Genomic DNA, 24,271 nt, shown 5'->3' with positions numbered 1-24,271 from the left:
GACGGTGGTTCGATTTACATCAGCCACCTGCCTAGCGGTCCGCTAAAAGCTTCCTCCTCTCTGAGACTGTTCGGAGTCGTGCGGTATATGGGATAGGGACAGTTCTCCAGCGCAGTCAGTTGATTGACAGCTCAACTTGCTGACAGCTTGGCTCCCATATTTCTTGAGCAAGTGACGTACCTGGTGAGCGTTACAATATTTATTCTACACAATCTCACAGCATTGGAAAACATTAAGAATGTTTGTGTCTTGTTTTTCCTCCTACAGAAACCATATTAAAACAAAAAATATATTTCTCTCCCCATTCTTTTTACATTTTTGAAAATCCTCCAGGGAGCCACTAGATGCATGCGGCTCCTGAGCCGCGGGTTGCCGACCCCCGCTCTAGTCGCTTGAATTAAATACAGGTTAAATGGTGCGATTGCAGTACGGACATAAAATTCTTGTCTTGGGTGACGTCAGTAGTAAGTATCACATTCTGCAGTGACTGTGGCATTGATCATTAGCACTAGTGTTGTGGCAGAAATTTGAATGTATCTGCTGTAAATCAAAGCATTGTTGACATCCGTTGCCATGTTTTTAAATCACTGATTGCAGGAGTTGGTTTGGGTGTATTCGCATTTATGATTTAGTGGAAACAGTGTAACTGCGAAATTGTGTTTTTTCAACATTTGTAGAATTTTGATAAAGTTTTGCGCATACGTGTAATGGAAACGCAGTTTATAAATGATTAGAGAAAGATGGTCATTCTGTCTTTCAGTTTTTGCCATAATCAGTCTCTCCAGCACCTTTTACCAGTAAATGATCATGATGAAAGGTGGACAAATTCACATTTTTTACTAGATAAACTAAAATCGAAAACCTGGCCAAACACGTGAAGTGAACACTGAATCCTAGCAAATTGTCTGAACCAAACACATCAGCTATTCATCTTGTCTTCCTCCAGAGTTTGACCCCCCCTCCAACCACACGCCATGTGTAATGGAGGTAAAAACACTCACAGGGGCGTTCCTCTTTTCTCTGGAGTCCCAGACCACCATTGGTTATGGTTTCCGGTGCATCACAGAAGAGTGTCCTGTGGCAATTGTGCTACTCATCACTCAGCTGGTCATCACCATGGTAATGGAGATCTTCATCACTGGCACTTTCCTCGCAAAGGTATTTGTGATCTTTAATTAATATAAAAATTCAACGTTTTAATAGTTTCTGGTTGACCCTGTAAAGCCCTTGCTTTGCACTGTCTTTCGAGGGGTGCAGGGCATAAATAAAAAGAAAGAAGGAAAAAAGTAAGCCCTCAAACCAAAAAAAAAAAAGACTTAAAACTGGCAAGACAATTGACCATACCAATAACAAAATGGTTTATTGTCTTAAATGCAAAGATAAACAAAAAATGAGGCATTTAGGTTAAGCCAAGGCCAACAAAAAAAACAAAACAGAACTCTTTTTGACCTCTACAAACAAAAAAGAAAATAAATGTGAGAGCCTGATCAATCTTCCTGAAACTAACAAAACAGGTGCAAACAGTCACACAAACAAAATGGCAGTTCACCCCTACTTCTTTGCAACTACAGTTTAAAGCTGCGTTGACACCAAATGCTATTCAAGAATGTTGCATCAAGGGCAGCCAGTTTTAGTTTTAAGTCAGTGGTACAGCCGCAAACTGATGTCCAGTGGTGTGATTTGAATGACGGGTACGGCGCAGTGGTTGGCAGCGCAATTTGAGTGGCAAGGTGCAATTTGGGCGGTGTGGCCGGCGTTAAAATATTTTGACTTTGGTGAGATTGCCTCATCATGTCAAACAATCAGGGACACAACATGTCCAGCATGTGACGTTTTCAGCGTTTACACTTAATCAGCGGTTAGAATACAGTGTGTGCCAAGTTATTATGCAAAGTGTATTTAAGTGTAAAAAGAAATTCATTGTTTTTCAATAATTTAATTGATTATACTTGTGAATGATATTGTGTCTCTGGGCTCTTTGGATGAATTACATCAATCTCAGTTTGCCACTTTAACATAACTACACAGTTTGCCACTTTAACATAACTACACTAAACAAAGACTACATAGAGTGGGCCTGAACACAAAACCACAAAAACCCACAAAGATCTTCAAATTGCAACACAAACTACAGTTGTGTGTAAAGTTAATGTGTTGTGTGTAAAGTTAATGTGTTGTGTTGTGACCCTTCTGGGCCACCGTACAGAACAGGTGGAGAAGAGCGCCAGGCTGCAGTGGAGACAGGTTGCAGCAAAGCTCCAATCTCGCAGGCTAGAGGTCCACGTAGTGCTTGTAACCCTTGTGCTATCCTAGGCACTTTAAAATTGGGAGTTGGGTCATCTAGACCAGTGTTTTTCAATCAGTGTGCCGCGGCACACTAGTGTGCCGTGGGAGATGGTCAAGTGTGCCGTGGGAAATTGCCCTCATTAACTTAAAAATTAAACATTTCCCATCTCCAGGATTTCAGCTCTCTTATCATCCAAACAGGCCCTGATAAAACACTGAGGAGTTAGGAATATAGAAGATCGTAAAATACTTTTTCTTTGCGTTTATTTTATTTTATTAAAGACATTTTGATAAGAATGACGTACCGCGATTCAGCTGCAACTCCGGCTGTATTTTGGAAAAGTCCCGTCCTTTTAACTGTCTCCACCAATCATTCTTGGGGAGCTTAATCACATGTCATCAGTCTGACCAATCAGAAGTGGTTAAAGTCTTCACTTCCTTGTCCCGATTTAGCTCGTAAAGTCGCTCAGTTCTAACAAAAATACCAGCTAAAGCTCGTCTTTATCGGTGCAGCTTTCCACAGAATCCGATGTCAGACCGTGGAACAAGTGAACAAAACAAGGAAGCTCAGAGACGCGATCTCCGCCGGCCGTTTAATGCACTACATCTCCCATGATGCATTGGGTTGTGAGAGTGACAGCGCTCAAGGAGATCTGTTGTTAAACGTCTTGAAATCAACGAACACACATCAAACTGTTTTTACATCTTCTAACTTAACTTTTATTGCATCTTTTAGAAAAAAACAGCTGCAGTTTCAAGCTTTTTCTGCCACAATTATCTCAAAAATGCATGTAAGATTGTGGATGGGCTGTAGATCAATACAGACTGAGTTTCTCCGTTTTTTTTGTTTTTTTTTAATTTTTGGATCCTGGTGTGCCGCAGGTTTTTTTTTAAGGTTAAAGTGTGCCGTGGCTCAGAAAAGGTTGAAAAACACTGATCTAGACCGATAGTGCGCTGAACCTTTTTTCTTCAATGAGTTGTGATCTTCACTGTCCATGGATTACATGAAATCTTACCACCTTTATCCACCTTTGTCATGGCAGGGAGAACACGTCAATGTAAGGGTTGGGTCATTTAAGATAGCACAAGGGTTAAAGGTTGCCTCCATCAGCTTGGATTCAATGGGAGCCACACCTTCTCAGCACCACACCTGAAATAGACAGACACATGGGGATCCACAAAAACAAAAGAGGTCCCACCCTGATGCAGAAATAAAATACACAAAGCACAGAATAAAAAGAAAGACAAAACTTAATATGGCCACAGCCATAACAACAATGCACAAAATACAAAAGACAAAAAATATATTAACAAACACCACAATGGTCATAGCTTACATTACATCAAAGAATTTAAAGAAAAAAAAAAGAAAAAAAAGATTTGGGTAGAAAATGTTCAAACCCTTCGATTAAATCCACAAGAAATTGCAATATTCTTTTTTTAATGAGATATCTTTTATCAATTATGAGATATTGATGGATTTTAGTAAGTTTTTGACCACAATGCTAGTTTAGGATGCGAAAATATCGATTTGAGTGCTCAGGAAAATATGCACTTTTTTGCACTTACTCATATTTGATGCACACATATTTGACATGGACTTCTACGACCACTTTAATAAACATCACAGACTCAGATGTATCAAAGACCATCAATTCACTCAAACCATCCAGATGCAAAGACATTTTTATTTTTGGAAACAATGATGTTCAAGTACCTCTGTTCATCACTGGCCCCATTACCAAAACCATCAATCTGTCCTTCTCACAAAATATGTTACCGAGCATTTGGAAACCAGCTCTTGTCTCTTCTATTTTTAAGAGTGGAGACCTTTATTCCATGTCCAACTACAGACCCATTAGCATTCTTCTGGTAGCTAAACAAATTATAAACCACCTCAACACCACACTCTATTCTCTCAATTGTATGCAGCTTGGCTTTAGAGCCAATTATTCCACAGAGACTGCTACCTGCTTTTTTACTAAAAATATCAGGATTTTGCTGGACCAAGGGAGGTTGTCGGTGCCGTTTTCCTGGATCTCAAGAAGGCTTTTGACACTGTTAATCACAAAATCTTACTGTCAAAATTATGTAATTTTAACTTTTCTTCTGACACACTGCAATGGATTGACTCACTGACCACTCCCAACATGTCAGAGTACAGTCATTTAAATCTGCAGCTCTCAGTCTGCCAACTGGTCTTCCTTAAGGATCAATTTTGTGACCTTTGTTATTTTCACTATACATGATTGACCTTCCATCCATATGTCCCATTGTCTCTGTGCAGACACTGACCTTTCACTTTATGGTAGCGATGAAACGCCACACTCAGAAGCTCACCAATGCCATGGTTAACATCACAGCTTGGTTAAAGCACTATTGCTTGCAGTTAAACACATCTAAAATAATTGCAATGTTTTTCAGCAAGTCCAATAATAATTTCACTGCTGAACCAAATGTTTTTGTTTTAAGAGAGAGGCTGCAGATTGTGTCAGAATCCAAATATATAGGTATTATATTGGATTCAAACCTGTCTTTAAAATTACACATCAAAAGTGTCTGCAATAAAATCAAATTAAACCTCAGTAATTTCAGACACATTCACGATCAGATGTCCACACAGTCAGTAATAATGTACATGCACTCCATGGTTTTCTCACATATCACCTACTGTCTGATCACAGGCTTGTAATACATCTTAAAAACCTCTGCAAACATTAAACAAACAAACTGTTAAAATATGGATAAGATACCCAACATTGTTTATTTACCATTGTCCAATATGACAAAAAACATGGATTACTGAGTTGAGAAAACAAGCTCAATGTCGGGTACCGGGGGCCAGGGCGGTTAGGTTCACCTTCACTTCCGGGTTGGGGCTTTTATTTTGTTTGGTTCCGGTTCGGTGTTCTGTTGTGCTTCTGTTGACTTGACTTCTTCATCGCCAGCACCTGTTTACTCACCTGTTGTCAATCACTGTTGTGTGTGTGTGTGTATATATACCTTGTGTTCCTCCTCACTTATCACCGGATCGTTCTCTTATGACGGTTACTAGTGTACGAGTCTCAGAGCCTTCCTCAGGATTAAAATCCTTGTGTTTCACAACTTCTGTCGTCCTGCATCTTGTGTCCACGTCTTCGTTCCTTGACATTACGATCCGGTCACCATGGACGCAGCAGACGCAGAAGCTTCTCGAGCAAACACCAGCAGCCAGGAGTGGGTCATCCGCCACCAGGAGGAACAGCTGAACTGCCTCCGCCGAGGTATGCTGGAGATGGCCGATCGCCAGGAGAAACAGCTGACTGCGATCTGCGATCGCATCGACACCCTGGCAAGACAGGTTCAGCAGCCGCTGACACCTCATCCGCTCCATCCCTCCTCTGCCGCATCCGCACCGATAGTTCCGGTCCAGACGTCTCCCGCCCCAGCGGTTCAGCTGGCCCGACCGGAGAGGTTTTCTGGCGACTCTGGGGACTGCCAGGCGTTTGTCACACAGTGTGAACTCCATTTCGAGCTGCAGGCTGCCAGTTTTCCCACGGATCGTGCCAAGGTGGCGTTTATTATTTCTCACCTCACCGGCAGAGCCGGAGCGTGGGCCACCGCGGAGTGGCAAAGTGGGGGAGCAACCTGCGCTTCTCTTTCTGTTTTTCTCGACGCTTTCACCCAAGTTTTTCAGCACACGAAACCCGGTCGAGAGGCAGCCGGGCGCTGATGCGGTTGACGCTGGGAAATCGTCGGGTGACAGACTACGCTATCGAGTTCCGGACTCTCGCTGCTGAGAGCGGATGGAATCCCGCCGCGCTCGTAGACGCTTTCCTGGAGGGGCTGTCCGAGGTGCTGAAGGACCACCTAGCTCCTTTGTAGTTGCCATCTTCTCTGGAGCCTCTCATCGCTCTAGTCATCAGGATTGACAATCGACTGCAGGATCGCCGACGGGGGCGCCGGTCGAACGCTTCCTTTTCCTGCGGACGCACTGACGACTACGACCCGCCCTCTTCTCATCCTTCTTCTGTTGCTTCCACAGACTCTCCTGTAGTTCCGTTGGAGGAACCCATGCAGCTGGGCCGTGGTCGTTTATCCCCCTCTGAGCGCAGACGACGGATAGCGGCGGGTGAGTGTCTTTACTGTGGTCAGCGGGGACATTTCTGTAAGCACTGCCCAAATGTCTCCGTTCGTCATTAAGAGTGGGCACGCTGACGAACGGAGGGCGAGCGCCCACCTGTTCGAAATCCACCTCCTGTTTTCTGGAGGGTCATGTCATGTCTAGGGGTGGGGGGTTTCCTGTTCAGGCCTTATTGGACTCAGGGGCTGAACAGAACCTCATGGATGCCGAGCCAGCCAAACGGGTCGGACTAAAGACAGAGTTACTTCCCCGCTCTTGGCAGGTTATCTCCCTTAATGGAGAGGTTGTCGCCACGATTGACCAGATCACTGAACCCGTTCACCTCATACTGTCTGGGAACCATCACGAGCATACTTGTTTTTTTCTGTTTGACTCACCACATAATCCGGTGGTTCTGGGGTTTCCTTGGCTCCTGGCCCATAATCCAGTCATTGACTGGCCTAACAACCGTATAAACAGTTGGAGTAATCACTGTCACGAAGTCTGCTTACGCTCAGCTCGGCATCCAGGGGCTGATTCCGCTGACCCAGTAGGACAGCCGTCCTCACCCGACCTCTCCAAGGTGCCCTCTGAATACCACGATCTGGGGGAGGTGTTTTCGAAATCCCGGGCTCTCTCATTACCTCCTCACAGGCCTTATGACTGCTCCATAGAGTTGCAGGCTGGTGCTACACTCCCCAGGACTCATCTTTACAGTCTGTCTAAGCCTGAGAGGGAGGCCATGGAGCAGTATGTGACTGACTCTCTTCGGGTGGGCCTTATCAGACCCTCTTCGTCCCCTGTGGGAGCGGGGTTTTTCTTTGTAGGGAAGAAGGACGGTTCTTTACGGCCATGCATTGATTTTCGTGGGTTAAACGCCATCACTATTAAGAACCGTTATCCTCTTCCCCTCATGAACACTGCATTTGAGTCTTTGCAGGAGGCCCGTATCTTCACTAAATTGGACTTAAGGAATGCGTACCACTTGGTGCGTTTGAGGGAGGGTGACGAGTGGAAGACCGCTTTCAACACACATCTTGGACACTATGAGTATCTGGTGATGCCGTTTGGTTTGTCCAACGCTCCGGCTGTCTTTCAGGGCATGATTAACGATGTGCTACGAGATTACATCCATCATTTCGTGTTTGTGTACCTGGATGATATTCTCATCTTCTCCAGGACCCCCAGCGAACATAGGCGGCATGTTCGTCTGGTTCTCCAACGGCTCCTGGAGAATAAACTGTTTGTGAAGGCCGAGAAATGTGATTTCCACTCCTCTAGTGTATCGTTTTTGGGTTTTGCAATCACAGGAGGGGAGGTGCGACCTGATCCGGCTAAGGTCAGTGCGGTGGTGGATTGGCCCACCCCTGCCACTCGCAAACAGCTCCAACGGTTTTTGGGGTTTGCCAACTATCTTCGCCGTTTCATCCGGAATTACAGCTCAGTCGCAGCCCCCCTTACGGGTCTGACCTCCACTTCCTCGCCTTTTTATTGGACGGAGGCCGCCGAGGGTGCTTTTCGGGACCTCAAACGCCTTTTCACCACGGCGCCGGTTCTTGTCCAACCTGATCCCTCCGCCCAGTTCGTTGTGGAGGTCGACGCTTCGGACACTGGGGTTGGAGCTGTGTTGTCCCAGCGTAAGGGTGCGGACAGCAAGCTTCATCCTTGCGCCTTCTTCTCCCGCCGGCTTAATCCGGCGGAGACCAACTATGATGTGGGTGACAAGGAGCTTCTGGCTATCAAGTTGGCGTTGGAGGAGTGGAGGCACTGGTTGGAGGGGGTGGGTCAGCCTTTTGTGGTCTGGACTGATCATAAGAACTTGTCCTGTATCCGGACCGCAAAACGGCTTAACTCTAGACAGGCACGGTGGTCACTGTTTTTTGCTCGTTTTGATTTTGTGGTGTCTTACCGCCCTGGCTCCAAGAACGTCAAACCAGACGCTCTTTCTCGGCAACAGGAACCAGTGGTGGAGAGTCAGCAACCTAAGACTGTGATACCTGCCTCCTGTGTTCTGGGTGCCCTCTCCTGGCAGCTGGAGAGGGATATCAAAGCTGCCCAGACCCGGGAACCGGACCCTGGTGGTGGGCCACCTAAAAGACTCTATGTACCCAGGGCCGTAAAGAGTCATGCCCTTTAATGGGCTCACGCTACTCGCATCACTTGTCACCCCGGTGTACACAGAACTGTCTCCTTCCTGCGTCGCTGTTTCTGGTGGCCCAGCTTGGCGAAGGACGCCCGAGAGTTTGTTTTGGCCTGCACGATCTGCGCCCAGAACAAGGTCAGCAATCGACCACCAGCAGGTCTGTTACTCCCCTTACCTGTTCCGAGCCGTCCGTGGTCCCACATCGCCCTGGACTTTGTGACCGGTCTGCCATCCTCCTCTGGGAAGACTGCAATCATGACGATCGTGGACCTGTTTTCCAAGGCAGCCCACTTCGTGCCCCTGAGAAAGCTGCCTTCGGCCGTTGAGACCGCCAGACTCGTCATTGAACATGTGTTCCGGCTGCACGGCATTCCGGTGGATATCGTCTCTGACCGCGGTCCTCAGTTCATTTCACAATTATTGAAGACTTTCTGTGCAGCCTTTGGTCCCACGGTCAGTTTCTCTTCGGGGTTCCATCCACAGTCCAACGGGCAGGCCGAGAGGACCAATCAGGACCTTGAGGTGGCTCTCCGATGCGTCTGTTCCCGTAACCAGGCATCTTGGAGCACCCTGCTGCCGTGGGTTGAGTATGCCCACAACTCTATGACATCATCTGCTTCAGGTATGTCCCCTTTGAGAGTTCCCTGGGCTACCAACCTCCGTTGTTTCCGGAGCAGGAGGCGACGGTCCCGTCGGTTCAACACCTCTACCGCTGCTGCAGGCGCATCTGGAGGGAGGCACGCGCTGCTCTTCTTCGCTCGTCCGCAGCTAACAAGAGACTGGCCGATCGGCATAGGGTACCTGCACCCACCTACACACCAGGTCAGTTGGTTCTCCTATCAACAGCTAACATCAAGCTGCGGACGGAGTCGAGGAAGCTGTCTCCCAAGTACATCGGGCCTTTCGAGGTGGAGAGGGTCATCAACCCTGTGGCGGTCCGACTGCGCCTTCCTCGTACTATGCGTGTTCATCCAGTCTTTCACGTCTCTCAGCTCAAGCCACACGTTACGAGTCCTCTCCAGCCTTCTCCCTCCCAACCGCCACCTCCTCGTATCATCGACGGTCAGCCTGCATGGACCATCAGACGCATCATGGACGTCAGGTGGCGGGGTCGGGGTCTGCAGTACCTGGTGGATTGGAAGGGGTACGGGCCCGAGGAGAGGTCCTGGGAGCCGACATCAAGGATGCTGGACAAGGACATGCTCCGTGAGTTCCACCGCCGCCATCCTGACAAGCCCGATGGTGCGCCCAGAGGCGCCCCTTGAGGGAGGGTTACTGTCGGGTACCGGGGGCCAGGGCGGTTAGGTTCACCTTCACTTCCGGGTTGGGGCTTTTATTTTGTTAGGTTCCGGTTCGGTGTTCTGTTGTGCTTCTGTTGACTTGACTTCTTCATCGCCAGCACCTGTTTACTCACCTGTTGTCAATCACTGTTGTGTGTGTGTGTTTATATATACCTTGTGTTCCTCCTCACTTATCACCGGATCGTTCTCTTATGACGGTTACTAGTGTACGAGTCTCAGAGCCTTCCTCAGGATTAAAATCCTTGTGTTTCACAACTTATGTCGTCCTGCATCTTGTGTCCACGTCTTCGTTCCTTGACACTCAAATTTTTAAATCTCTGTGTCATGTACAAAATTATTCATGGCCCATCATCCCCTCCTCTTCCCCAGTTTGTTGACATTTGGACAGCTGAATACAACAGAACTCGGAGTGCAGTCAGAGGAGACTGAATCATTCCCTTTAGAAAAAGTGTTCATGGTCATATTCCTTTTTCTGTTAGAGCTGCTACTGAGTGGAACCTAACCCCCCCAAATCCCTTGTGTTATCTTAGATGACCCCACCCTTACATTGATGTGTTCTCCCTACCATGACAAAGGTGGATAAAGGTGGAGAGATTTCATGTAATCCATGGACACCAGTGAAGATCACAAATCATTGAAGAAAAAAGGTTCAGAGCACTGTTTAGTGGGTCTAGATGACCCAACTGCCAATTTTAAAGTGCCTAGGATAGCACAAGGGTTACCTATCAGAAATTGAAACACATGTAATTCATTTAAAACAGACATTTAAGACCATTTTAAAGAAATGGCTCATTGTCAATCAGAGCTGTCAACACTAAGTAGACCTCTCACCGATCCCCGGTACCATCTTGTTTTGTATGTAATAATAATAATTATAATGGATTACATTTCTCTGCACTTTTCCATACGCTCAAAGCGCTTACAATGTGTCCATTATTCATTCACTCCTCATTCATACTTGGTGATGGTAAGCTACTGTTGTAGCCACAGTTGCCCTGGGGCAGACTGACAGAGGCGTGGATGCCAGTTCGCACCCCTCTGACCATCACCGGGACATTCATACACATTCACACACCAGTGGAGCGACACTGCGGGCAAGGAGAGTGAAGTGTCTTGCCCAAGGACACAACGACAGTTGGCTGGGGGGAGCGGGGATCGAACCGCCGATCCTTCGATCTTTGGACGAAATGCTCAACTGCCTGAGCCACTGCCGCCCGTTATGTGTGTATATGTTCATGCATTTGTCTGATTTGGATTGTTTTATTGCTAATTTACTTTTAGGTTAACTGCTAATTTTACTTAATGTATTGTTCGATATACACAATGTAATGTAAACATGTAATCTTATTTTGATCCTTTAGGCTGATTTTAACATCTACCAAGAGACTGCAGAAGAAAAATATACCTTTGGCCAACTCTGGCATGTTGACAGGAATGTTTATTAAAATGCGCTGTCCATGTATCGAATAAATAAATAAATCTTTTTAAAAAATTGTTGTAACTGGATTATAAAAAAGGGTTTCTTAACACATTCTCATTCTTTCGATACAGCCAGTGGTCATTTAAAAATGAATAACAATAGATAAGCTGTTCTCAACATGAAGTTTTGGAAATTAGTAAAAACGCATTTTTTAGATTTTATGGAAGCAACCATTCTAAAATGAGCAAAAAAAAAAAAGCCCTTTTACTGCCTCTAGCGGAATGAGGATGCACTGCAGGGCAGCAAACATGGACTTAGTTCTATGGAATGGGTTTTCAAAGAAAGTATCAATCATTTTAATGAGATAGAAACTTGTTTATCAAAAAGGATGTGAGTGGTTATATAGGGTTAATAGCACCCATTTTTTTGTTATTCACTAGTTATTTATTTAACATGCGAGCCATTGCTTCCTTTTTTGCTAGACACATCTATTTTTTAAATATGAGCAATACATTATCTTCTAACAGGAATTCCCAATCATTGACTTGTTGACTTCCTCATGCAGGTTGCTCGACCCAAGAAGAGAGGTGAGACGGTCAAGTTCAGTCAACATGCTGTTGTATCAAGTCACGAGGGTCAACCATGCGTCATGATCCGGGTGGCAAACATGAGGAAAAGCCTACTACTGGGATGCCAGGTGATGCACCATAGAGGTTGTTATCAGTTGTAGGTGCTTTAATTTATTTATTTTCAACTGAACGTCATTGATTTGCAGCATCTCATTCTGGGGTCTTATGTTAAAATGTAACTCGACCTATTAAGATCTTTTTGTAAAAATAACTTGGAGCTTTGATTTTAGTTAAGATGACCTCCTAATGCAGCTAATTCAACAAATTATCATTTTCAGTTCTATACCATCTATAAAATGTTGTAGAACTCTGTGCATAGTTGTGAATAATAATATGGAACAGTGCATTTTAAAGATACAGAAAACGAATATATTGGTTAGTGACTAGAAAATAATTCTGACTGTCATTCCCATTGAGTATTTAGAAAAATCGTACAAAAATATCATTTGAATAATCATTTGGAACATGCTGTAAAAGAAACTCTTTTTTTCTATGGGGCCGGATTTACCAGAGGGTTCCATGTGAATAACATGCAAACACAGAAATGTGTTGCACTAAAATTTATCAACAGAGTGCTGGAGGATTGCAGGCTGTAAAAGAGGGGAAATGATAAACACAATTTAATTAGCCTGTTTTCCTTTGTTAAATATATGGGTGTCTCTGACAAAACACAAAAACTAAGAGAAGTGGATGCAGATAGATCCATGCAGCACATACTGCAAGATTTATCAACATTTCCTAGATTTTTAACATCAGTGTGGTATTTCCCAACATCCCAGTCAGAAGTTTATAAGCGCTTTCTGGTAAACAAAACTGGTCAGATGACTCTGTTATGTTACACCCCGGTATGTCTCTTTTCCAGAGGTTTTATTATAACTAATATGTTCATCTAGTTTTATTAAAAGCTAAGTTCACATTTAAATGTTTTTGAAATATTGTTGCAGAGTGCAGCAATTTCTCTCCATGGTTTGGATATTTTTAACTTAAAAAAATACATGGTTGCTAATAATTGAAATTCATTCAAATCTGATGACAACTATGACGAAGACGGAATACATTCGTTGCAACATGTCACGCATGTGTCAAACATAACTTGTGTCTGATAAAAAAAACAATAAGTCAATTCATTGGAAAAAACTGCAAAGTTGTTTTGTTATTTTCACAAAACCTCTTTTGTTCTCGCCAGTTTTGGGGTCATGAAACAAGAACCTAGTGTACAACATTGGTAATACATCATGGAAGGTTTTAGCGTGTCAAACACCTTGGCAACATAAACTGAGTCTGTCTTGTGTCACAGGTGACAGGAAAGTTGCTTCAGACTTCCCTAACAAAGGAGGGTGAGACGGTTCGTCTGGACCAGCGCAACGTGCCTTTCCAAGTAGATATGTCCACTGACAGCCCCTTCCTTGTTATACCGCTCACCTACTATCATGTCATTGATGAAAACAGCCCCCTCAGAGCTTGGGCAGCAAAAGGTAGGGCTTAGTGTGTTGTTTTTAGTTGAAACAATTTGTAGTCAATTGTTTAATTGTAGTCAATACAATAAAAAAAAATCATGGGACCTCAATAGGGACCTGCAGCTTTTGAAAGATCGTACATTTACATCATGTAGCACAGAATGGGACCTCACCTCCCCGGCCTTCAAACCCAGTAAATCAGCCTTCCGTCAGAGAACTGTTGGAGCCACCACCTCGAACACTGAGTTTGGGGGTCCTAATCACCCCAGGCCTCAAAACCAGTAAACCAGCCTCCCATCAGACGACCGTTAGAGCCCCCACCTCTAGGACAATTAATCACTAATTTCTTTCCCCTATTCCATAAAAGTATAACTTCACCTTTATTCTGTAAACTTTAACGTCACCAGATTTCATATGTTCACACTTATTTTACAGACAGTTTTTCTTAATCTAATTTCTAGTCTTCAAATGTGGGATTCACAGACATTTTGGTTTAAATGTATTTAGATTTGTTTTTGTTTTATGTGAAGAAATCAAAATACTACTACAATAAAAATATTAATTTTAAACAGTCCATTGGCATGTCATATCATTAAAATAATTAACGAGTGCTGGTCTAATGGTTGGCCCTCACCTCTCTAAATCTGGCCCTCTTTGCAAAAAGTTTGGACATCCCTAGTTTACGCAATCAATGCAAATCAGCAAATTGTAAAGCGGATAAAAGCAGCTTTTCATATTGGCTTTGCACCAATACGGTATGCAACAAAAAAATGGCACAAAGCTACTTTTCTCCTCATCAGAATCAGCTGATTTATCTTGATTGCGTGAGTACTTTATGAATGTAAAGTGTACTTCACTACTGTAATAGGCTGCTTTTCTCTACTTCAGGATCAGTTGGAATTACGTAAATTGCACAAACAGTAGAAGAGTTATGATAGTCAAAGGTATGTCAACACTGGAGCTGAAGCACTGGGGAGTATTCCAGAAAGTATGTTTAAACAACCCTGACTTTAACCCTGAACTCTGGCTGAAGTCCGCCTGAACATGCTTATTCTGGGCACATACCCAGAATAAGCAAGTTCCAAAAGTTAACGTATTTACGCTCAACTTGGGAACCCTGGGTTAATGCGCGTGCACGGCAAGTACATAAAGACATTCTCAATGGATCGCCGATTTCCAGAGTCACCATGGAAACGCGTGGGGAAAAAAAAGAGAGTACTATACTTCAGTGAGACGGAGTCGGTGATTTTAATGACAGCTAATGAAGATTATACGGCCATCAAAAAAGTGATACGGCCTCATCAGCAAAAGAAAGAGTTTCTGCTTGGAGAAAAAGAATGGACAAAGTAAACACATAAGTTTCTATCTCATTTCCATTTTCATTGTGACGCATATACATATATAACTTATCCAACTTTGCCAACTTAAATAAATTACTTCTATTGGTAACAAGTAATTAAGTTACATTTATTCAACCTAATTTCGTAAGTCTATCCAACTCAAATGTGCAAATTTATCTAACTAAATGTCATATTACTCCAATTCAATTAAATATTTTTCCATCTTAATTTATTGTACTTCTTGAACTCTCATATGTTTAAGTTTGAGCCTGCAGATATCCTCATTTTTATAACAATAAAATGAATGAAACAAAATAGATTTACAGCCTGAACTCAATTACCATTTCTCGATCTTTAACATTACACTACTAAATAGTAGTGGTGCTAAATAAACTCATCATCCTCTTTCTCCCTCTTACTCATGCTGCAGAAAGAATTAAACATAACAGGACAAAATAACTAGGCAATACACAGTAAAACAGCTAAACAACTAAACACATTTGGTCAAAAACCCACACTTAAATCCGAATCCGTCCAGACAGCCAAAGGAAATGGTATCCCATAATTCCTTGCGGTACATGGAGACATTCTCAATGGATCACCAATTTCCAGAGTCACCATGGAAACGGGTGGAGAAAAAAAGAGAGAGCTATACTTCAGTGAGACGGAGTCGGAAATTTTGATGACGGCGTATGAAATGTGGAAGCGATTCTGTAGCATAATTAAAAATAAAAGTCAAAACCAGAATTGCTTTTTCATTTTCAAAATGAAGCTGCATTTTTTGACTTAAAATTAAAATGAAAAAATAATCCATCAAAATGCTTTTTCCTTTTTCTCCTTCAACATCGCTTATTCTGTCACTTAATTAAAATGATAATGAAAATGATATTTGACATTTCTTTTTTAAAAAGTTCTCTGGTAAATGTGTAGCAAAATTAATTTAGAAATGTCTAATTTGACAATTAAAATGGAATAACAGAAATGCTTTTTCATTTTCAAAATGTGACTGTATCAAATAACTCAAAGTTAAAATGAAAAATCAATACTTCAAAATGCTTTTTCATTTCTACTTAAAAAACGCTTATTCTGTGTCATAATTATAATGAAAATGCAAAGAGGGGATTGCATTTTCATTTTAACATCCACCCTGCGAACATTGTCGCAATATTCAATTCGAATAAGCATTTCCAGACTGGAGGCGGGGCGATGACGTCAGTGCTATCTCCGTCTGTCCGGCTGCTAACAGACTCATGCTAGGAGCAGTGGAGCTTTGTGTTAGCGGCAGAGAAGAGTGCTTTGTGACGGTTGTGAACTTCTGATGATTGCACACAGCTTCTCAGGACTACGTAGCAGCATTTCCGCCTTCTGCGGAAGCACCGCGGGTCGTCGAAACCCCCGACAAGCTTTTTTTCTTCGGACCGGTAGCCGCCTTCGCGCAGCGGAGCGCCAAGCCCCACGGCCAGAAGCTCCCGATCGCCGAAGGCGGATGTGCTGCTACGATCTCTGAGGAAACCGTCATATGAATTTTTGTTTCCAGTGGTGTCTAGAACAAAATAAAGGATGATGTAATTCCCACATATTTACATCCAAGAGGCTGTTGGAAATAATCTGTGGCTTTGAGGTTATTTTCCTTGCGTGTTCAAAAAAGTCGAGAAGAAGAAAACCACTGGATTCGGCTGGATTAAGATTAACAAATTTATTCCCTAACAATATTTCTAAAACAGAGTAAAACAAAATAAAAACAGACGTCCGGGTTCCCAAAGTTCCAGAGCTTGCAAAGCGCAAAGTTAACAGCGTCTTAACATGCCAGCCTGTTGTGACAACAAAAGGCTCCTATTCATCCAGGTGTTTTTATCCGGTGCATTCAGCCCCCTCCTCAGGAAAACAATATGGCTGCTACACTCCTCCTCTGGACGCTCGGATTGGCTGGCCGAAAGGTCTGCCCACTTCCTTCAGTCCATATTTGGAATCACAGCATCCAATTCCCGCTTCAGACGTCCAAGGGGTTACTTCACAGACGGACATCTGTCCGACCACCAACTATGTCCCCATGGGGTCCAGCACAGTCGCCCGGATCCTTCTCCGCAGGCAGTCAGTCTCAACTCTTTGTCCTTCACATGTGAGTTGGCACCTTCAGAGGTTCCCACACATTGAATCGGATCCTAGAGGCAATTTATTTCTGGTCCATGTCAGACCTACAGCCAAGCCTTCCAGATGGTCTTAGAAGATCAAAGACTGTTTCTCCTGAAGGGGGATGAGTTTGGAGCTGCAGCATTAAAACCTCTTTACATATGCAATGTTCAGGAAGTCCCTTTAAAATTAAAAGGACGGGAACCACACACAGTAAACCTGAAAGAGAACCTTCAACGAAATAAAGATAAGATAAAAAGCCTAAGAGAAATAAGGACCACAAAAATATAAAGTCTTTCAATGCTCATTGCCTGTTCTGACTATTAAGTACCTCCACGGCTAATGTTTGAAGCACATATTAGCATAATGGTAACCCGTCTTCTTTCGGGTGCTCCTTGCAGCGAAGAAAAAAGCACTGACCGCACGGATTTTAAAAAATATGAGTGATCAGGCCTTTAATAATAATCACAACAATAAAAGCACATTTAGAAGATAGATAGATGGTTGGACCAACATGCGCTCAGCTTCGTGCTGAGTGCTTGTTGGTCCTACCAGTAAACGTTTAGCATGGCGAAATCTGCTATAGCTGTTGATGGGACTCCAGCTGTCATCGAACAGCAAAATCAGTGCAAAGCTGCAGGAGACTATCTTCTAAATGGGCTTGTGGATGTTAAAATGAAAATGCAATCCCCTCTTTGCATTTTCATTATAATTATTACCATTAATCTGCTTGCCACAGTGTCTCATCTGGGCCTTAGTAATTATTCAGGGATAATAACATCTATTTTTTTATTTTATTTACCAAGGCTGTGTCCCACCAAGGTGGGGTAGCCTAGACAAGGCACACAATTTTAGCTCCCTCTGTCTCTTCCCCAAACCCTCCTCCTTCAGTGTGTGAGTGCGTGTGTGTGTATGTGCGTGTGACTGGTCTGAGGCCTGGTCTAAGCCACACCACACTGCACCAGGGTCAGCTGCACACTCCAGTGTGGGCACCTCCACAGCAGGGCCTCAGCCAAGGCTGGTTTCCCCTTGCCGCTTCATCCCAAGACCAGACCTCTACCACAACCATCCATTCATCCATACACAAGCTCTCTCCACCCATCCCTGTCCTGAGCAGCCTCTCTCCCCTGCACCACAGTCATCCCTCTTGCATTCAACGCTCTTCTTACACCCTCTGTCCATCCCATTCGCGGTCTTCCTCTCATTCTCACTCCACTCACATCAGATTTGTATACCCTTTTCACCAATCGCTCCCTTCCCATTCTTTCAACATGTCCAAACCATCCCAGTGCCTTTTGCTCTGCTCTATCAGCCAACTCTCGCGTCACACCAGTTCTCTCTCGGATAACTTCATTTCTCACACGATCCATACGGGTCATACCACACATACTCCTCAAACATCTCATCTCAACTACATTCAGCTTCCTCTTTTCCGCCAGTTTCAGACTCCACGTTTCAGCTCCATATAACGCTGCAGGCACCACTCATACAATCTCCTTTTTGCATCCTTTCCCAGTGACCTACATTCAAACACTCTCTTCATTCCCCCCCATACCTTTCGTACTTCATTCATTCTAAACTCTACCTCTCCCCCCATTCCACCATCCACACAGACACACGACCCCAAATACTGAAAACACTCTACCTCTTCCAACAACTCCCCATTTAATGCCACATTCAATCTACGTTCACCTTTTAACCTCGTACACCTCATCACCTTACTCTTTTCCACATTCACTCTCAACTTCCTTCTGTCGCACACCCTTCCAAACTCCTCAACCAGACGTGCCAAGCAGTGGCGGTTTTTGATATGGGCGATGTGGGCGGTCGCCCAGGGCGGCACTTCATAGGGGGCGGCATTTGCCGTGCCCGATGCGTTACACGTAATGTGTTACTACATTCAAAGAGGAAGCTTGGAGCTTTTAATTTAAAGTTTAAGTTTAAAAGTTTAGCTTTAGTGTGTTCAGTAAATGTTGATCTTCTTCGGCCCTTAAGCGTGTTTTTAACTTAGGCCCCTGTATGACTGAGTTTGACCCCCCTGTAATACGAGTCTAGAAAATTCATGCATTTTTTGTGTAAAATGGCTAAATAGAAGATAGGGAACACAACGGTATGTCGTCAAAATTTTGTATGTGTGCGGGGGGGGGGGGGGGGGGGCGCTGGTGGGGTTACTCGCTCAGGGAGTAAGTTAGTGTAGAACCGCCACTGGTGCCAAGTTCTCTTCTGAGTCAGCCACTAGTGCAGTATCATCTACAAACAGCAACTGATTCACACTCCATTCGCTGCCGTCAGTATTTATCATGCTCACACCCGTACCCGACACCCTTTCATTCACCTCTTTTACCACACCATCCATATACACGTTAAACAACCACGGAGACATCACGCATTCCTGAGCAGACCAACCCTCACAGGAAACCACTCACTCGTGCTATTTCCCACTCTCACACACGCTCTACTGTTTCTATAAAAACTCTTCACACCTTCCAACAATCTACCATCAATACCATACATACTCAACACAACCCACAACGCCTCTCTATCAATCCTATCATACGCCTTCTCTAAATCCATGAATGCCCAAAACACCTCCCTCCCCTTAGCCAAAAACTTTTCACACACCTGTCTCACAACAAACACCTGATCCACACACCCTCTACCTCTCCTGAAACCACACTGCTCTTCACCAATCATACACTCAGTTCCCTCCACTACCCTATTAATCAACACTCTCCCATACACTTTGCCTACAACACTCAACAGACTAATACCCCTAAAGCTACCACATTCATACTTATCACCCTTGCCCTTGTACAGGGGAACCACACACGCACTCATCCAATCAAGTGGCACCTGCCCATTTGCAAAACACACATTCAACAATCTCACTAACCACTCAATCACGATCTCTACACCACACTTCAGGCATTCCACAGCACACCCATCCACACCTGCAGCCTTTCCTACTTTCAACTTTCCCACAGCTTGCTCAACTTCCTCTCCTGTAATCAACGCTTCATTCAACTCTTCTAATACATTCAGTCTACTTTCCCTTCCATCCATCCCAATCACAGCATCCCGATCTTCCTCCACATTCAGCAGCCTCTCGAAATACTCTGCCCATCTTTTTCTTACTGCATTCCCCTCATTCAACATCCTTCCATCCTCTGTTTTTACTTTCTCCTCCCTCCCCGACACTCCCTTTCGCACCCTCTTCACCTCCTTCCAAATCATTTTCTTGTTCTCTCGAAAATTATCAGTCAACTGTCTGCCCCACCTTTCGTCCGCAGCCGCTCTTGCCTCACGCACAGCTCTCTTAGCATCCCTTTTCTTCTCCTTATAACACTCATATGACTCCCTGTCCTTTCTCTGCAGCCATACTTCGTACACTCTTCTCAGCTACAGCCAACCTTACATCCTCGCACCATCATTCACTTCCCTTTCTTAGACCACCCCCAACACGTCTCACACCACACACTTCCTCTGCACTTCCAACCACTGCACTCTTGAACTGTTGCCATTCTTCCTCCATTCCAACAAGCATTTGCTCCTTCACCATATTCCACTTGCCACCTAATTCCCTCTGATACTCACACATTTTCTCTCTGTTCTTCAAAACACTCACTCTCAGAACTTTTCTTGCCTCCCCACTCTTTCTCGATCTCACCCATGGCGCACACCCACACGCAACCTTCCTTCCACCAAATAGTGATCAGACATACCTCCACACTCTCCCCTCCTCACACTTACATCCAGCAATCTACTGCATGCAACCTTTGAAACCACCACATAATCCATCAGTGCTTTGTCAATCACTCTTCCACCACTCTGCCTCACCCACGTATACTTATGGATCTCTTTCTTTCTGAACCATGTATTCCCGATCACCATCTCTCTTTCAGTGCACATTCCTATCAGTCTCTCACCATTATCATTCTTTCCAGGAACACCATGCACGCCAACAACACCCTCAATTTTCTCATCACCCACTCTAGCATTCAGATCTCCCATCAGCACTACATTCACATTTCCTCAAAATCATGGCAAGCACTCATCCAAGTCGTTCCAGAAGGTCACTCTCTCCTCTTCATTCCTCTCACTGCCAGGACCATATGCACTCACAAACACCCACAGCTCCTTCCGAAATTTCACTTTCACCCATATCAGTCTTGGTGAAACCTCCTTCCATTCAACCACACATCGTCTCACCTCACAGCTCACCAGCAAAGCCACACCTTCTACTGCTCTCCCGCTCTCTACACCAGACATTCTCCCACTCACACTTCCAAACACACACTCACCCTTCCCTTTCATCTTTGTCTCACTCAGTGCTAACACGCTCATTCCCCTCCTTCCAAACATCCTTCCAATCAGATCTCTTTTGCTTCCGTCCGTACTACACCCCCGCACATTCAACGACCCAATCTTAAGGGTTTGGGGAGGTAATCTCCCCTTCCCAATTCTGCCCTGTCCGTAGTTAGGAATGTACTTACAGGGGAGAGGATTCCCAGTCCTCTCGCTCCGTCCCTTTTAGTCGCCTTTTACGACACGCAGGGAATACGTTGGTAGTGTTCTTTACGACCCCCTAACCACAGGGGCTCTAACCACATCTAGTCCTATAAAACAGACATGATCATCTGGTGAACCAGTGACTGATGTGGAAGCGCAGCTGATAACAAGGGAAAGACCTTGTGACAGCATGGAAAAACATCTGACAGGAGGGAATAGACCCCACCGGGGCCACCATGGGCCAGCTACCAATGTTGGTGGAATACAGCACGAGTGGTGTATGGGTCCCACCCCAATTTTGCTACAAAGAATTCAAGGAAAACACCCCTAGAGCCTGCGAAAGCGGGGGCGGAAGATGGCTCACTGACTGCCAACCCGGTAACAAACATGGGAACGGAACAGACTACCAGATTAAAGATTAGCACACCTGAGGCTCCGATAGTTATAGCAGGAAGCAAGCTCCAGAAGTGTGTATGTGGTTGGACAAAAGTTACCACTACTCATGGCCTGCAGATACACTAGGGCAGGAAAAAGTGCCTAACGAAGGGACAACAGGGGCGTCGCATCGATAAGTACTTTTTAAAAAGTAGGTTGAATCAGTCGATTGAATTTCAGCAGCAAAACACACAACACAGTCTGCAGGACATCAACACTCCTGTCCCCGAGGAGGAAGAACTAGGCACAGGAGAACAACCAGAAGCCAACACGTCGCACCCCTCAATTGAGAAGAAGATCTTGGGGCGAAGGCCATTAGTCAAGTGGCCGAAGTCCTGCGACAAGACACTGTGGATGGAGGTCAACAACGATCTCTGCAATATCCTTGAAGGGGTCAGAGGCAACACCATGAAGAAATTGGAGAGAATGGGGAACCTCATCTTCACATACAGATTGGAACAGTTGTCGAGGGCAAACGATCTACTCCGACAATCCACACCAAACCCTGAAGGCAAAAAGAAATAGACCTGCTAGTTAAGGAGAGGTGGTAGCTGAAGAAACAGTGGAGGAAGGCCACAGAAGAGGAAAAGGAGGGAATAAACGTTCTGCAGGAAGAGATCAAGGGTAGGTTGTCCACACTGAGAAGAGCAGAAAACCTCCTGAAAACACAGAAGGAAGGAGCAAAACAAGATCACGCTTCTATAAAGATCCCTTAAAATTTGTAAAGAGTCTATTTACAAAAGAAAAAAGTGGAAGTCTCTCTGCATCAAAGGCTGTCCTGGAAGAAAATCTTAAAAAAAACCTCTACGGATGACCGACTCCATGAAGAGGTCTCACTCCCACCTGACATGCCACCAGTGAGCACACCAGAATACCAGCTTGACACGAGTCCACCTAGGTGGAGTGAAGTGGTCAAAATTGTGCGTAGGGCAAGGGCCGCATCTGCAACAGGCCCCAATGGAATTCCATATAGGCTCTACAAAAATGCCGCAGGCGTCCTGCAATTCTTCTGGAAACTGATAAAAGTTGTGTGGATAAAGAAGGAGATTCCAATATCCTGGCGGAGAGATGGAGGGATCCTTATCCCCAAGGAGAAGGACTCCTCAGATCTCTGCCAGTTCCGCCAGATCGGTCTCTTAAATGTTGAGGGAAAAATATTCTTCAGTGTAGTGGTTCATAGGCTAACAAACTACCTGCACAGAAACAACTTGATTGACCCATCAATCCAAAAATCAGGGATTCCAGGCTTCTCAGGATGTGTAGAACACACTAGTGTTATCTGGCATCAGATTCAGCTTGCCAAGAAAGAAAGAAAAGATCTCCATGTGGTCTTCCTGGACCTTGAAAACGCATTTGGTTTTGTCCCCCACAAGTTCCTGTGGACCCTGTGGAAAGCCTTTGATTATTTCAGAGTCCCACCAGCTCTTACAACCCCGGTAAAAGCCTACTTCCAGAATATCCAACTGTGTGTGACGACGGCAGAGTATAGTACAGCGTGGCAACACCTGGAAGTGGGAATCATGGCTGGCTGCACAATCTCCCCACTGGCATTCACCCTGGCCACAGAAGTCATCATACGGGCTTCTCAATGGGTTGGTGGGCAACGAATAAGACCTGGGCTGAGGCTTCCACCGGTCAGGGCCTACATGGATGGGTTAGACCTGACTACTCTGACTACGCCCAAGGCTTGCACAGTACGGCTGTTGGGAAAGCTTCACAAGAACATCGAGTTGGCACAGATGAAGATCTAGCCAAGTCCAGAAGTATCTCCATCGTCAAGGGGAAGCTGTCAGACCACCACTTCCACATTGGCAAGGAACCTATCCCAACAGTTTCTGAAAAACCAGTGAAAAGCTTAGGCCGCTGGTATGATGCTTCCCTCAAAGTTAAAGAGCAAGTAGAGCAGCTCAGAAAGGACATAGCTGGCGGCCTAGAGAACATCAACAGAACCCTGCTCCCAGGCAAACTGAGGCTTTGGTGCATGCAGTATGGTTAAATCCCACGACTTCTCTGGCCATTAACCCTGTATGAAGTGCCACTGTCAAAAGTGAAAAAGTTGGAGAGGCTGATCAATGCCTATGCCAGAAAGTGGCTTGGCCTTCCCAGGTGCCTCAGTACCATTGGACTCTATGGCAGGGGGATGTTAGAACTACCCATATCCAGTTTGGTAGAGGAGTACAAGTGTGCCAAGGTCAGGTTAGAGATGACACTCCAAGAGACCTGTGACTCACTGGTTTCCCAAGAAGCTCCCATCTTGGCCACTGTGAGGAAGTGGGCCCCTAAGGCAGCAACCATTCTGGCCAAGGCAGCACTTAGACACAAAGACATTGTGGGATGTGTGCAGGAGAGGAGGAGTGGTCTTGGTCTCTCATCTAGCGCACCTTCCTGGAGGAAGTCAACCCAGCTGAGATGCATAGACTGGTGGTCCAGGAGATACGCCGGGAAGAGGAAGCAGCAAGGTGTGCTCAAGCCATGGCCCAAGCAAAACAAGGTCAGTGGATGGGATGGCAAGGCGTGGA

At 44.9% G+C, this 24,271-nt stretch overlaps 1 protein-coding gene across 1 annotated transcript in view; it reads left to right on the top strand.

The window, feature by feature from the left end:
* Positions 1-24,271, top strand: part of kcnj10a (potassium inwardly rectifying channel subfamily J member 10a) — a 67,820-nt gene that overhangs the window by 33,782 nt on the left and 9,767 nt on the right. The window contains exons 3-5 of the mRNA XM_023966268.2: positions 947-1,158; positions 11,818-11,949; positions 13,179-13,356. Coding sequence (XP_023822036.1) covers positions 947-1,158; positions 11,818-11,949; positions 13,179-13,356 — 522 coding nt within the window. The remainder of the gene's footprint in view (positions 1-946; positions 1,159-11,817; positions 11,950-13,178; positions 13,357-24,271) is intronic.

Source organism: Oryzias latipes, chromosome 18 (genome assembly GCF_053564925.1).
Source record: "Oryzias latipes strain Hd-rR chromosome 18, Olatipes_Hd-rR_3.1".
Classification (NCBI taxonomy): Eukaryota; Metazoa; Chordata; class Actinopteri; order Beloniformes; family Adrianichthyidae; genus Oryzias; species Oryzias latipes.
The sequence above is the reverse complement of the archived record's forward strand: the minus strand, read 5'-3'. Positions and strand labels throughout refer to the sequence as shown.